General features: G+C 37.3%; 1 protein-coding gene across 3 annotated transcripts in view; it reads right to left on the bottom strand.

Moving 5' to 3' along the window:
- Positions 1–14,167, bottom strand: part of CLCN3 (chloride voltage-gated channel 3) — an 87,175-nt gene extending 73,008 nt beyond the window's left edge. For 2 of the 3 annotated variants that reach the window (XM_046656218.1, XM_046656222.1), the window contains exons 1-2: positions 13,652–14,167; positions 3,576–3,751 (exon numbers count right to left, since the gene is read on the bottom strand). In XM_046656218.1, coding sequence (XP_046512174.1) covers positions 3,576–3,735 — 160 coding nt within the window. In that variant the 5' untranslated portion in view covers positions 3,736–3,751; positions 13,652–14,167. The remainder of the gene's footprint in view (positions 1–3,575; positions 3,752–13,651) is intronic. The other variant, XM_046656220.1, reaches the window with a different exon arrangement.
- Between the last annotated feature and the right edge of the window lie 1,732 nt (positions 14,168–15,899).

Raw genomic sequence — 15,899 nt, 5'->3', positions numbered from 1 at the left:
GAAAAGAAAAGAAGATAGAAAATACAGAAAGGAGCATAAGAGACACAAGGGTCTTGGTGAAAAGATCTGACACATGTAATTGGAGTTCTAAAATGGCTGAATCAACATTTGAGAATATACTGGTCAAAATTATCCAAATATGAAAAAAAATAATCAAGTCACAATTCATGAAGCTCTAATAACCTAGCCAGGATAAACACAAAGAAAACCACACTTGGGCACACTTGATTAAGCTTCTGAAAACCAAAGACAAAGAAAAAAGCCTTAAAAACAGCAAAGGGCTTGTGGGGTGGTGGTGGCAGTACATAAGATTGGTAGCTGACTTTTCCATAGAAATAATAGAAGGCAAATGACACCAGATTTACATCTTTAAAGTGTTCAAGAAGATAACTGTAAATGTGGAATATAGCTGCAAAATATTCTTCAAAAATAAAAGTGAAACAAAAACTCTAAGAAAAACTGAATGAACTTATTGCTAGCAGATGTTAATTAAAAGAAATATTAATGTGGGGCCGGCATGTGGCCGAGTGGTTAAAGCTCCACGTGCTCTTCTTTGGTGGCCTGGGTTCACAGGTTCAGGTCCCGGGTGCAGACCTGCTCCACTCATCAGCCATGCTGTGGAGGCATTCCACATACAAAGTGGAGGAAGACTGGCACAGATGTTAGCTCAGGGAGAATGTTCCTCAAGCAAAAAAGCAGGGGGACAGCCCGGCAGCACAGCAGTTAAGTTCACAAGTTTCACTTCAGGAGCCTAGGGTTGGCCAGTTTGGATCCCAGGTGCAGACCTACACACCGCTTGTCAAGCCATGCTGTGGAAGGGGCCCCACATATAAAATAGAGAAATACGGGCATGGATTTTAGCTCAGGGCCAGTCTTCCTCAGCAAAAAGAGGAGGATTGGTGGCAGATGTTAGCTCAGGGCTAATCTTCCTCATAAAAAAAATAGAAATACTAATGAGAGTTCTTTGGGCAGAAAGATAACCATCCCAGACAGAAACATGAAAAACACAGTATAAAATAAAGAACAATGGAAAAAGTAAAGATATAGCTAAATCTAAATAGACATTGACATAGAACAACAATAATACTGTCTTGTGCAGTTTAAAATATATGAAGAATTAAAATAGAGGACAACTTTGGCACAAAAAGCAGAAGGGGGATGAAAAAAAAAAAGGTAAAGTATCCTAAGGTCCTTACATTTTCCACGAAGTGGTAAAAGTACTAATTTACAGTAGAACTAATGAGTCAAGAGTGCATGTTATAATTGCTAGAGTAACCCACCAAACAAAATATAAGAGAATGCATAACTAATAAGGTATTTAGGGGAACAGAAAAAAAGGGAGAAAAAAGAACAGCTGTGACACACAGAAAACAAACAGTAGATCTGAAGCCAAATATATCAGTGTTTACGTTAAATGTAAATGGACTACAAGTCTCTCACAAGACCAATGTGAAAAACAAAACTCACATACATGCTAAGTTTTGGCATAAGGATAGAGAAATATTTCAGTGTAACAGAGTACAAAATCCAGAAACAGACCTACAGAAATACACTCAGTTGATAAGATGACAAAGATGTCACTGCAGTACAGTGGAGAATGTAAGGTTTTTTCAATAAATGGTGCTGGTTCAACTAGTTATCCATAAGGGGAAAAGAAAATGAATCTGAACCCCTAACTCACATCACATATAAAAATTTATTGCAGGTAGATTATAAATCTAAATGTGAAAGACACAAAAAAAGAAAACTTCTGGGAGAAAACAGGAGAATATCTTCATGTCTTTGAGGTAGGGGAAGATATTTTAGAGCACAAAAAGCACAAACAATAAATGAAAAGATTAACTGGACTTCATTAGAATTAATTACATCTTCATCAAAAGATTCCATTGAGAGAGTGAAAAGGCATACTACAGAGCAAGAAAAGACATCTGCAATACATATATCTGACAAAGGACTCATAATCAGAATGCATAAAGATTCATTAAATACGCAAAAAGGTTGAAGAGGTACTTCAAAAGAGGCAATCTAAAGGACAATAAACATACAAAAAGGCACTTAAACTCATAAGCCATCAGGCGACTGTCAATTAAAACTAAAATGTGACACTGCTGTACGCATATTAGAAGAGCCAAAATTTTCAAAACTGGTCATATCAAGTACCGGTGAAGATGTGGAGCACCTAGAACTCACACACTGCTGGTAAAATGCATATGCTACAACCACTTTGGAACTATCTTTGCCAGTATCTGGTAGCACTGAGATCCACATACCCTGACATCTAAGAATTCTAGTCCAATACATAAATCCCACAGAAATGTGTACATAATGTACGCAAAAATACATGTACATGAGAATTCACATCAGCATTATTATTAATAGCCAAAATGTGAAAGAAAAACAAAACTAAATATCCACCAACCATCTATGATGGATAGAATAGATAAATTGAAGCATATTTACACAATGAGATAACTACATGGCCATAAAAACAAATTAACTACTGCTATATTCAACGACACAGATAAATCTCAAAACAATTAAATCAGACACAAAAGAGTATATACAGCATAATTCCTTTAATATTAAGTTTAAATACCTGTGAAACTAATCTATGATGAAAGAAATCAAAATAATAGTTAACTTTGAAACTGAAGGGGGGAAAAGGGAGGATTCTGGGGAAACTGGTAATGATTTATTTCTTGACTGAGTGGTAATTACATAAGTGTGTTCACTTTGTAGAAATTCATCAACATCCACACTTACGATTTGATGACTGTTCTGATGGTTAATTTCATGTGTCAATTTGACTGGACTAAGGGATGCCTAGATAGCTGGGAAACATTATTTCTGTGTCTGTGAGGGTCTTTCCAGAAGAGATTAGCATTTGAATTGGTAGACCAAAAAAAGACGCCCTCACCAATGCAAGCGGGCATCATCCAATCAGCTGAGGATGTGAGTAGAAAAGGCAGAGGAAAGGTGAATTTGCTCTCTGCTTGAGCTGGGTCATCAGTCTTCTCCTGCCCTTAGACATGAGCAGCGCTCCTCAATCTGAGGGCCTTCAGCCTCAGACTGGGGCTTACACCACTGCCTCCCCCGGTTCTCAGACCTCTGGGTCTGGACTAGAACTTCACCACCGGGTTTCCTAGGCCTCCAATTTGCAGACGGTAGATCGTGGGATTTCTCAGCCTCACAAACATGTGAGCCAATCCTTCATAAGAAATCTCTTTCTCTATGTCTATATACATCCTATTAGTTCTGTTTCTCGGAGAATCCCAACTACAGTTGTATACCTCTCTATTCTGTTATATTTAAATTTTTAAAGTTTACCCACATACGAGGTTTTCCTTTGAGGTAATAAAAATGTTTTAAAACTAGATAGAAGTGGTAATTATACAACACTGTGAATGCACTAAATGCCACTGAATTGTACAGTTTAAAATGGTTAAATTTATGTTACGTGAATCATCTCAATTTTTAAAAAAAGTTACCCAAAAACTCAACCTCAATAAAACAATGTATACACTCACTAGTGGATATTCATGACCACAAATATTAAGGGTTGTAATGCCACTTACCAACTGCTGTGTCACCATCTAACAAATTGTCATCTTCAGAAGTTTGAAAATCCATAATAACACCTGCTCCATCTAACAGCTCCTCGTCACTACTTGCACTTGTTATACTGTTGTAGCTGTTTCTATAGTAGCCTCTATGGAACAGCTGCTCAGACTCCATTTAGCTGTCTGATTATCTGAAAAAAGGGGGAAAAAGGCCTTTAACATATTCCCAACATATAATAAAAATCATCTAGTTCAACATGACACCAGGAAACTTCTCATCTCTGTATTAAAAAAAAAATCCTAAATTCATTCAACAGCTAACTTTTTTAAGTCTTTCGGGATGATTTAATAATTCTATTCTCACTATATAGCTGTGAAAAAGAATGAAGAATTTCTTCAAGTAGTGGTATAAAACAATCTCCAAGATCAATTGTTAAACTACAAAACAAAGGTCAGAGAAGTGTTTATAGTATACTATAAAGTATGTATGGTTTTTTCCCCCCAGAAAAAGGAAGGACAGGGGGGAGAAATACAGCACCTAATTGCTTGTGTATGTACAGACTATCTCTGGAGGGATTTCCAAGAAAGCTGCTCACAAGGGAAATGAACAAGAAGGCTGAAGTACCAGGTCTGAAAGGGAGATTCTTCGTCTCTTTTGAATATTTTACCAGACGCAAATACTAATTTTAAAATACCGTATTTTAAAATGTTTAATATTAATTTCATTCTCCTTTCATCATTTTAAAATTTAAATCTTCAGACCCCATGAGCAAATACCAGCCATGGAAAATGATAATAGGTAACAATTTTCATTTTTCCAAAGCAGATTAATACCAAATTAGCATATATTTTCATGTTCTTAACTCTTTATACTTTAAAAACAATAATACTCCTAAAGAGTTTGATTTTTTAAATACATCTACCTACTTGCTCAACATCAAAATGAGAGTTCACCATAAGTATGGTAGACATTAGCAACACACTTGAAAGACAAAGTCATAAAAGCAGTCAAACCAGTAAGCCTTGTAAAACAAGACATTTGACAACACGTCATAATAAGTACACACAGAAAACAAAAGACAATGGAACTAAGCACACTCCAACTCTAGTGTTGAATTTTAGTACTTCAAAACTTGAAGAGTTTTAAGACAATCTTTTGTCCTCAGTAAATTTTCCTTCTGCACATGGAAAAATAACCTCAGAGTTATAATAGTTAAAAATTATTTGTAAAGCTTTTACATTTCTTTGTAGAAAAAACAAAATATTACTGGATGTCTATTTTTAACAGATTTATTACATAAATTTCTTAACTTAAAGACCACTTTCAGAAAACATGAAGTTTTGAGAGCTCCTTGAGAGCATATCTCTATTCTCAGCATCTGGCATAATGACTGATACATAATATATGGATGATAAATGCCAAAACGTCAAATTGTTTCTTCAATCAATGGGATTAAAAAGAGAAATGTATTCAGTTTTCAATAAACAAATTCTCTCTACAATAGTATCACTCTGGTCTTGGGAGAATAACCAAACACTAGCACATAAATTACAAATAAAAACTTAAACATTTACTGCTTTGCAACTTTACTAATGTTTTATCTCTACCTCTACCAAAGATGGCTTATTATACTAAAATTTGTTAGAATGTACTAATTAAAGCAAGAATTTTATATTTAAAGTAAATATTAAAATACTAGTAGGAAAATAACTGTTCATGCTAAGTACTTTGCAGCATCCATAGAGGCAATCAAATTAAATATTGTGGCTCTTGAGTGAATAACCAAAAGGCTTTTAAAAAATAAGCATTAATAGTTCAAGAATCATTTCAATTTTGATGTATCAAAGCATGTATGCTAAGATTTTGAAAAGAACACAAACACTCTTATTCACTTCTTACATGATGATCAGACTAGAAGGGCTTAATACATGTGATAACATACATAACACATCAATGAATATTAGTCAGAGGCTGCACATCACTGAGAAATCTCTAAAATAATTGAAATCTGCTGTGTTGTGGGACCTCAATCACCAACTTCCAACATATCTCCTCTATTTTTATCCCTAAGAGGACCTCAAAAATTGTAAGTGATAACTGGTAACTTAACTCATTCAAAGTGTTTAAAAAAACTTAATCTCACTAACACCTCTGAGACATACAGACTCCACATCTTTCTTTATAACAAGAGCAACAAACTCTGTCCCAAAAGTTTATTAAATTCAGGCCTGCCTGGGTAACTATTTCTATAAATTTGATAACTTGAAAAAAAAATCCAAACAAACTATTCTTATTACCCCAGAAATCTATAGAGACATACTGTCAGATCAGTAGCCACTAGCACGGCCAGTCCAAACTGAGATGTGCTCCGAGGTAAGATATCTACTGGATTTCTAAGACTTAACATGAAAAAGGGATGTCAAACATTTCATTAATAAGTTTATATTGATTCCATGTTGAAATAAAACTCTAGGTATACTGGGCTAAATAAAATATATTATTAAAATTAATCTCATCATTTTCTTTTTACTGTTTTAATGTGGCTAAGAAACTTAAAATTACATATGTGGCTTGCATTTACAGTGCACATATTTTTATTGAACAACACTGCTAGAAAATAGTCAAAATTCTATGATAGTATAAAGGAGATACACAGAAGAAATCTGGATACCAGTGTTAAATCTTTTTAGGTTCTAAACTCAATTTCCAGTCTTGCCTATAAATGGTTATTTAAGCCATAATACAGCAGCTGAAATTTTGATATTACAAAATGAATAAAAACAATACCACAAAGTCACATCTTCCTTTTTAATTGTCAAGAAATGTATTTAAAACCATTTCAAAACATTATAATACATGCATGGTAACTTGCAAATATATTCATGCAGAGTTATTAAAATTAGACATAACCTATGAAAATCTCCAGGGGTAAAGCCTGGTTTACTATAGAACATTCCTAAATGATCTATGTACAATCACCTTGACCCCCTCTAATCTGATCTCCACACTGCAGCCAGCATGGTCTTTTCTAAAAGCAAGTCTGATCAGTAATCTCTCTCCACTCCATGGATTAAAGTCTTAATCATCTCTCACCACCCTTAGCAGACAAACTCTCTTAACACAGCAGACAAAGCCCTGTGCAGCCTGGCCTCTGCCCAGCTCTCCAGCTTCATTTTGTAGTACTTCTTGCCGTACTCTAGACTCATTGATCTTCTTCTCAGTCCTACCAGGCTGTTTCCTGTCTCCTCCCCCAGGGCTTTTACTGTTTCCTTGGCTGGAACATACTCTCTCCTCTTCATCTAATTAATTCTCCCACTCATTCTTCAGATCTCACATGAAGTATCTTTTTATTTAACAAACTCTTAGAGTTTACTATATGTTAGGCACTATCTTAAGCACATTAATATTTATATTAAATATAATCAGGACCCTAAAGCTTGGGTGCTATTATCCTCATTTAACAGATGAGGAAACTGAGGCACAAAGAGTTTAAATAACTTGCCCAAAGTCACGCAGCTAGTAAGGAAAGCCTCCCTGACCTACTTACCACCTGGGCTAATCTTTGACAAGGTCAAATTTTCATTAGTTCTTATATTTCTCCTTTATAGCACTTATCACAGTTGTAATATTACACTTATTTATATGATCATTCAATTAATGTCTGTCTTGCCTTCTAGAATGTGTCATGAGGTCTGACACCGTATCAATTTTTGCTCAACACTGCATATTCAATGGTTACCTGTCACATAGTAGGTGCTCAACTTTTTCTTTTTCTTCTTCTCCCCAAAGCCCCCCAGTACATAGTTGTATATTCTAGTTGTAGGTCCTTCTGGCTCTGCTATGTAGGACGCTGCCTCAGTACGGCCTGATGAGTGGTGCTAGGTCCCAGGCCCAGGATCTGAACTGGCGAAACCCTGAGCCATCAAAGCGGAGCACATGAACTTAACCACTCAGCCATGGGGCCTGCCCCCACTTTTTTTTTTAATTAAATTTTTTATTTTGAGATCATTGTCATTTCACATACAATTGTAAGAAATAATATAGAGAGCTCCTGTGTACCCTTTGCTCAGTTTCCACCAATGATAACGTCTTGCAAAAATCATAGGACAATATCATAATCAGGATATTGACATTGATACAGTCAAAGATACAGAACATTCCCATCACCACAAGGATCCCTCACGTTGCCTGTTAATAGCCACACTCACATTCTTCCAGCCCTCCCCTCCCCCCTTCTCTAACCCCTGGCAACCCATGTATTTTCTATTTCTATAATTTTGCCATTTCGAGAATGTTATATAAATGGAATCATATGTTACATTTTGGGATTAGCTCTTTGTACTTAGCATAATTCTCTGGTGATTCATCCAGGTTGCTGTATGTATCACTACTTCCTTTTTATTGCTGAGTGGTATTCCACAGTATGGATGTACCACAGCTGGTTTAACTATTCACCCAATGAACAATATCTGGCTCTTTTCTAAATTTTGGCTATTATGAATAAACTGCTATAAACATCCATGTACAGGTTTTGGGTGAACTTAAATCTTCATCTCTGGGATAAAAGCCAAGGAGTGCAACAGCTGGGTCACATGGTAATTGCATGTTTACTTTTTTAAGAAACTGCTAATTTTACATTTCTATTTTACATTCCCACCAACAATGTATAAGTGATCCAGTTTCTCCACATCCTTACCAGCACTTGATGTTGTCACCATGTTTTATTTTAGCCATTCTGATAGGTATGTAGTGATACCTCACTGTTATTTTAATTTGCATTTCCCTAATGGCTAATGATGCTAAACATCTTTTCATGTGCATATTTGCTATCTGCGTATCCTCTTCAGTGAAATGACTGTTCATATCTTTTGCCCGTTTTCTAACTGGATTGTCTTTTTACTGCTAAGTTTTATATTTTAGAATATATACTCTAGATACTATTCCTTTGTCAGATATGTTGTTCGCAATATTTTCTCCCACTCTGTAGCTTTTCTTCCTTTTAACAGTCTGTCACAGAGCAAAAATATTTTATTTTGATGAAGTTCAGTTTATCAGTTTTTCCTTTATGTGTCTATATCCACAGCAATTCCACACAGTCTTGATTACTGTAGCTCTATAAGTCTTGAAATTGGATATATTGATTCCTCACACTTTATTCTTATTTTTCAAAATTGTTTTAGCTATTCTAGTTCCTTTGCCTTTGCATATAAATTTCAGAATAATCTCCTCTATATCTACAAAATCTTGCTGGATCAATTCATATATATAGTACGCATGAACAACAAACGCATAGCAAATGAATGGTACATCTCCACTTGGATATTGCATGAGAACTCAAATTCAACAAGACCTAAACAAGGCCTAAATAAATATTTGCCCCAAACTTGCTTTTCCTACTACTTTCCCTATCTCAGTTTACAGGATCACCATCTATTTACTAGCCAAAATCAGTTTTCAGAGTCACTGATTAATTTATTCAACAACCATTTACTGAGCACCTAGCATGTACCAGACACAAAACCAGGTGCTGGGGTAATGAATTAGGTATGGTCCCATTCCCAAGGCAAAAAAGGTGAAAGACATACAAATAACTACAGTATAGTATGATAAGTACCACAGGAGAAGTATATACAAGGTATCTGGTAACACTGAAAAGGAATAAGCATGCTGCCTGGGAAAGTCTATGAACACTTAACAGAGGGAATGTTTAACCTGAGTATTGAAGGATTAGGATAAGTTAACTAGGCTAACTCTGAGGTGAAAAGTCAATACAGGCGGAAAAAAAAAGGAAGTGCAAAAACACAGCAGCATAATTACAAAATCTGCTTGGGTAGCTTATGTAAGAGCTAAGGGACTAGAGAGTGGCTGTGGACACAGGCCAGATCAAGAAGGGAGGGGCTCATATGTCATGCTAAGGAACTTATTTACTCACTTAGACACATGGGAAGCCATCAAGAGTTTTAAAAGAAACCACATGATCAGATAAGAATTTTAGCAAGCCTACACTATCAGCAGCTTGGAAGACAGATTAAAAGGGCAAGAGACTGAAAGACTAAAGATAGGGAGAGGAGTTAGGTGACCCTTACTCCAGTAGACTTTTGAACAGTTCTGAATATGAGATATTGAGGGCCTAAGTGAACGAAGATATAGCAACGTGGAAGAGCAGAAAGAAGTTTAAGGAGGATATGGTAACTAATAAAATGCAGGGAATGGTGAAGAAGAAATGTTAAGATATCTGCTAAGTTTCTGACTTGACTTGTTGATTCAAAACAGTTGGAAGAAACAAATTTCAGTCTCCTATAGCTTACAGAACTCAAGACCAGAGTGTTCTTTCCAACTGTAGGATTATACATCTAGGCTTTAATCCTATTCAGGGCCAGACCACAATGAAAGGAATGATTACCTCCAGTACAGCAACCTAGCCTCCAAACACTAAGCAGTACACCACCAGAATTGGGGGGTGGGCAGCAGAAATAGGAAGACCCTGGAAATGGGTGGCTAAGGGACCCATAGCCTGAGGTAGGTAAAATAATTTTTCAGAACTCCCAGCAAAGCTTTTTGCCTCTCTCATAAAGGAGATTTGGTAGTGCTGAGGACCATGACTAAGTTTCAAAGGTCTGCCACTCAGCTATCTGGCTGGCTAATAAGCTGAACAGAAAAGGTGGCACAATCTGAGTCAAAGAAGAAATGAAAATCTCGAATGCTAGCAACTAGAGAAATGGACTAAAGTCTCAAAAGCAATGATGGCAAGGAAGTGAAAGTGACTGACCTAGACATTTGTATGCAAAGAGCATTTTCATATAAATATTTTAAGAACTGTATGTGCCAACTACTAGTCAAAAACTAAAATGTGACAATGAATTTCAACATAATCATTTATTCATTCACTAATGTTTACAGAACAGCTACTAATGTACCAGAAATTGTAAAAAATGTAAAGACATTTTTATTGATTAAGGGTATCATATTTGTACAGGCCTTACAGCTTTCCGTAAACTGCAGTATAAATTACATTACATACAGTCCTCAAAGGGGATGTTGTAATATTTTCCTATAAATTACTATATATACATATAATAAAAAAGCAATACATGACAAACGTCACAGAAGACATAAGAATTCTTAGAAGAGTTCAGAGAAAAGATCACACCCCACTGTAATTAATGATAAGAAGCCTTCTTTGGAAGAAATATACTTGAGTTGGACCTTAAAAAGTAAGTGGGATTTTATGAAGCAGAAACAGGAAAAGAGCTTAACTGAAGCAAAAGCACTGGCAGGAATCAAGCTATGGAGCCAAGAAGGCAACAAAAATATTTGGAGATTAGTGAGTATGTGCACAAAACACAACTCCAGTAAAAGGTGTCACGGTTAAATAAGTTTGGGTAATAACGCATACCCCTATCTAGAACTGTAATGGCTAACAGCATAAGAAAGGTTCTTGAGAAAACCTGTAGTAGACATTAACGTTATAAATAAAATTTTTGAAAAGCTTATCAAATTTATTTTACCAGGGAATAGCACCTCCACCCAACATAACACGAAACTTAGACCAGAACATCACCAGAGTAAGAAAGAATTTATTCTGACATAAAATGTCAACACATACAAGATATGACAATAATGAAACTGATTTCTCCCAAAAGTAATATTACCTGATATTTTATCCTTACTGTTCATTAAGTTAGCTGCATGTCCAAATTGCTGTGTCTTATATATTTTTCTTCAAAAAAGCATTAAATGGATAACCCACTAAAGGAAGTAGCTGTCTACTCTGAAGAAAATTCCCTAGATTCATAAAATTTTTTAGAATAATTCAAAAGTTCAATGCTAGAGGATTTTAAAGGAAAATCACACACGCACAAATATAAGGCTCAAACTATAACATGGAAAAAAGGTAAAATAATCCAACAAAAAGATGCTGTGGAAGACTCACACTTTGAAAACGAAATAATTTTCATGATTTTACAAGACAGAAACTGTACAACTACTTCTCATAAGGGCAAGAAATATATTTAACTTGGTTCCAGGCAAAGTTGCAGATCAAATCTCTATTTCAGCAATGCAAATGGGCAGTTTCCCCACACGGGTTCATCCTCCATTTCATACCTAACTGAAGAACATTTATTTTTAAAAATCTAAATGAATCATAGCTACAATGTTTATAAACACATGTGAATGTGCATATGAAAAAACAAAATAAAGAGTTTATTAGAATGTAAGATGAGGATTTAAAAAATTTTTTCCAGAATTTCTCTAACTTTACTTTACTTTTATAATTGAAAAATAAGTGAACCTGTAGTGCCCTATCTCTCATCCTATCTTTTCTTGTAGCATTTTGACTAGTCTTACCTGCAATACAGAGCAGCTATGGAGAGCAAGAGCTCTGAAATCATACTGTCACACTTCAGTCTCAGTTCTGACACTTACTGAGAGCTTGGGCAAGCTAATTAAATACTCTATGTCTCAGTTTCCACATCGGAATAATGTGAAAACTGAAAGTACTAACTTCATGGGGTTGATGTGAGAATTGAGATAATCCAAAAAGAACCACTTAGGAAAGATCCTGAACCATAGAATTCACTCAATAAACATTAACACTTATTATATCATATTACATATACCTCTTAGATCCTTGCTGACAAGTTTGACTAGAAATTTAGCTGAAAGTTCTACAAAGCAGTGATAGTGGCCAAAGCCCACAAGATACTGCTTTGATATCTGACCCACCACAGAGATCAAATCTGGGTTCCTGAGCGGTCTGAAAATTATTACCAACATGTCACAACAGGAAGTGGAAAGTCTATCACCAACATGACCTGAGAAACAGCCAACTCTCTAACATAAAACCATAACCTCAGCAAATCTGTTTCCCTGAACTGTAAATATTCAAAACCAGGTAAAATATTTACATTCTAATGAGCTGCATATAATTGAAAGCACGCTAAAACACATCTTCCAAGTAAAGATACAGGTACTATACATTGATATTGACCTCTTAAAATAATTTAACCTGTTTTTCAAGCAAAGAATCAAAGTCTTTGAAGACTGTGGGGGGTAGGGTGTGGGAGAAGGCTGCAATCTGTCATGGATTCTGCCAACAGTGGCTGTTCCTACTAACCAGAGGCCATAAAAGCACACTCAATTTGAGGAAATATTTGTAGGTCACACACCTGGTTTTTAAGCCATACTATGTAACAAGAAAACAATCTGCAACAGCAGCTTGTTTTAAGATGAAAATCAAAACAAATACATTAACATTTTAACTCCTATACGTAGTCTCGAGTTGCACAAAATTTTCTAGTGACTCACAAAAGCACGTAAAACTGACATTATTTAAATTAATTCTATACCGACTTCGTCAAGAAAAGAATCTTCTAAATTCACTCTTTAGAGATGAAAAGAAAAGGATTTCTGAAAAGATTCAGCAATCAATGACACAAGCCACAATGATGCTGCAGTAACTGAATTACATGCTCAAAAAAGTTTATAGTTTGCAGAAATGAACTTTTGAATTGCAAAAAAGAAAAACAGGTATGTCGCTGTTGATTCAATTCTCATAGACAAGAATTTCTTTCCAAAGGAAACAAAAATTTCAGCCTCTAATATGCATAATGTATATGTAATTCTCTTCAACGAGCTCCAGTTTTAAAATGCTATACAAATAAAGCATAGCATATGCTAAGTGAATTTCTAAGGTAGTTTCTGGTCCCAGTCAGTTTAAGATCAAAACACAAATGTTATATATACACACAAACTATGTATTGACATACACATAAATCTAAAGCTAGAAAAACTGAATATTAACTTCGAATTTGGGCAAATTTAGCGAAAGTAAAACCCACAGAGTTCAAAATTAATCTTTTCCTGGAACCTACTTCCGTTCTATTCAAAGGTCCTTCGACGGTTCCTGAAGGAAATAGGTAAAATCTTAAAGAATGTCAGAGAGTATATACCTAATTCAGGATGGGTTTAACATCACATAGGCGAATTTGTTGTAAGAGAAACCAAGATGACAGCCCTGGTATTACAGTTGACCCCAAATCCGTGAATATGACAGCTAACGAATCTTCACTCACACAATGCAACTCACCTTGCAGCTCAGAGGCATAGCAAAATCGGAGGCTGGTTTTTGCGCTGCCTTTGGATTCTGCATCTGTTTCAAACCTAAAACCTAGCTACCCTGGGAGCTCCACCTGAAGAAAGCCTGACACAACGAAAACTATCCGTTTTAAAAGATACCTGAGGTTTTCTACTGTTGAGGTTACGAAAATTTTGCCAGGTGGGACTTTTTCTGGCCTCCTTCAAACACAGGAGCAGCATTAAGTTAAATCCGCTTGCTTTCTAGGGCCCTAGAGTCAACCTGCTTCTAGCCAAAATTAAAAATAAAAATCTACAATCTCACTTCTCTCTTAAAACACTAACCCTGAATCCATGGTCCAACTCGGAGAAAAAAGTAGAATGGCTGTCAACCCACCACACCCTCCTTCCTCATCACGCAGCCCGATGCCGGGCCGCGGGAGAACTGGGACTCTGAGAAAGGGGATGTGGGTCCCGGAGCAGAGCAGCCCCGACGCACCAAAAGGGAAAAGCAGCCGCCGCTGGAGTCGGAAACCCGACAGGTGCGTCGACGCGTGACGTCACCGCGTTGACGTGAACGGCCGTTCAGCGCCCGGCTGCCGCAACCCCTCCTCCTCCTCCGGCCGCGGTCGGAGCCGCGTCGGCGCCTATTGGGCCATGTGGGAACGGTGGGCGGGCCGAGGCTGGGGCGCCCGGAGCAGGAGCGGGGCGAGGGCGAGAGCGCTGCGGGACGCGCTGGGTGTGAAACTCTTCGCCGGCGATTAGCTCACGTCAGTCACGCTTTGCTGGTTGCCCCCTCCGGTGACCTCGCGGAAGGACAGTAGGCGGCCGCCCTCTGGGATGCGTTCTCGGAAGGCCGCAGGCGCGCGCGGTCCTCGGCGTCCTCGCGAAGCTGCGGTTCCGCGCCGCCGGGAAAAGACGACCGCGTCCGGGAGCCGCGCAGGAACCGCCGGCCGGCTCAGGGGCCCGAACGTGGAAAGCGGAAAGCGAAAAGCGAAGGCAGCCATGCACGAGCGCTACTTCCTCTAACTTCGATCGAGGGAATTGGGGGCCTGCGCCTTTACCAGCGCCGAAGGCGGCCTTTGCGTGGGTCACCTCGCCTGACCCGCCGTCGCAGGTTCTGTGCCTAACACACCTGCAAAGAAAACGGTGAACCTGCATTTAGCCAGGAAGCATTTTCAAAAGTAACGCTTGGAAATTAAGTATTTGGGAGAAAATGGAGACTCAGTTTTCTACACGGTAGAATTGTGTTTATTTCCTTCTGGCAAACAGTTATGGCACTTAACGTGTCCCAGTTACAGAATTCAATCCACCCGACCTCCATGCTCAAGGAGTTTGTATTCCGATGCAGTGGTAAATGACTGCTCAAGAAAAGGAGCGCTCTTGAGAATAGTGTGGGGAGAAATCTTCACAGGGGCGTTGAGATCTGATCTGGAGTTTGAAGATTCAAAAACGTTAAGGGGGCGGGAGTTGAGGGAGGGTGGTGATGGTGAGCAGGACCTGGTAGAAATTTAAGGCAAGAGAGAAAGAAATGTAAAGCTGTGTGTTGTCCTGGTATTATTTGAATATAACATGCAAGATGTAGGATGGAGATAATGAGGTGAGATGACGATGCAGAAGTCAGCAGTTAGGCTACACAGTTTGTGTTTTATCCTAGATAGCTGGGAGCGGTTGGAAAGTTTTGTTTGTAAGTAGTTTTTCCTCCAAAGTTTTGATTGTGAAATGTTCAAACATCCAGAAGACTTAAAAGGATAGTACATTGTCTACTCATGTTTTTCATTTCTTTAAGGTATATGATACTCAACCTTCATGTATTTAAAGTCTGAATTCAACTTATAATAACTGCCTATGGTATTGAAGAGTCTTAATCATGGGCATGACGGGATCAGTCACCTAGATTCAAAAATTCTGCTGTATTTGCCTTGTATTTGGGTATGTTTTTTTTCCCCCTTAAGTACGTGAAAGTAGGATGCAGACATGATATTTTATCCCTAGGTACTTCAACATGCTTCTCCAAAGAATAACCTCTTCAACATAATCACAATACCATTATCACAGCTGGGAAAATTAGCAGTGAGTCCCTAATAACATCTAATTACCAGTTCACATTTAAAATTTGCCAGTTGTCAAAAAATCTTTGGCAGCTTTTTTAAAAAAATTTAACCAGGATCCAATTAAGTTTCAAGCATTGCATTTTGGTTATGATTCTTAAATCTTTTAATTTTCAGCAGCCTCCCAATCTTTCATGACATTGTTTTAAA

The sequence above is a fragment of the Equus quagga genome, chromosome 3, assembly GCF_021613505.1.
Source record: "Equus quagga isolate Etosha38 chromosome 3, UCLA_HA_Equagga_1.0, whole genome shotgun sequence".
Taxonomy (NCBI): Eukaryota; Metazoa; Chordata; class Mammalia; order Perissodactyla; family Equidae; genus Equus; species Equus quagga.
This window is presented reverse-complemented; position numbering and strand designations above follow the sequence as displayed.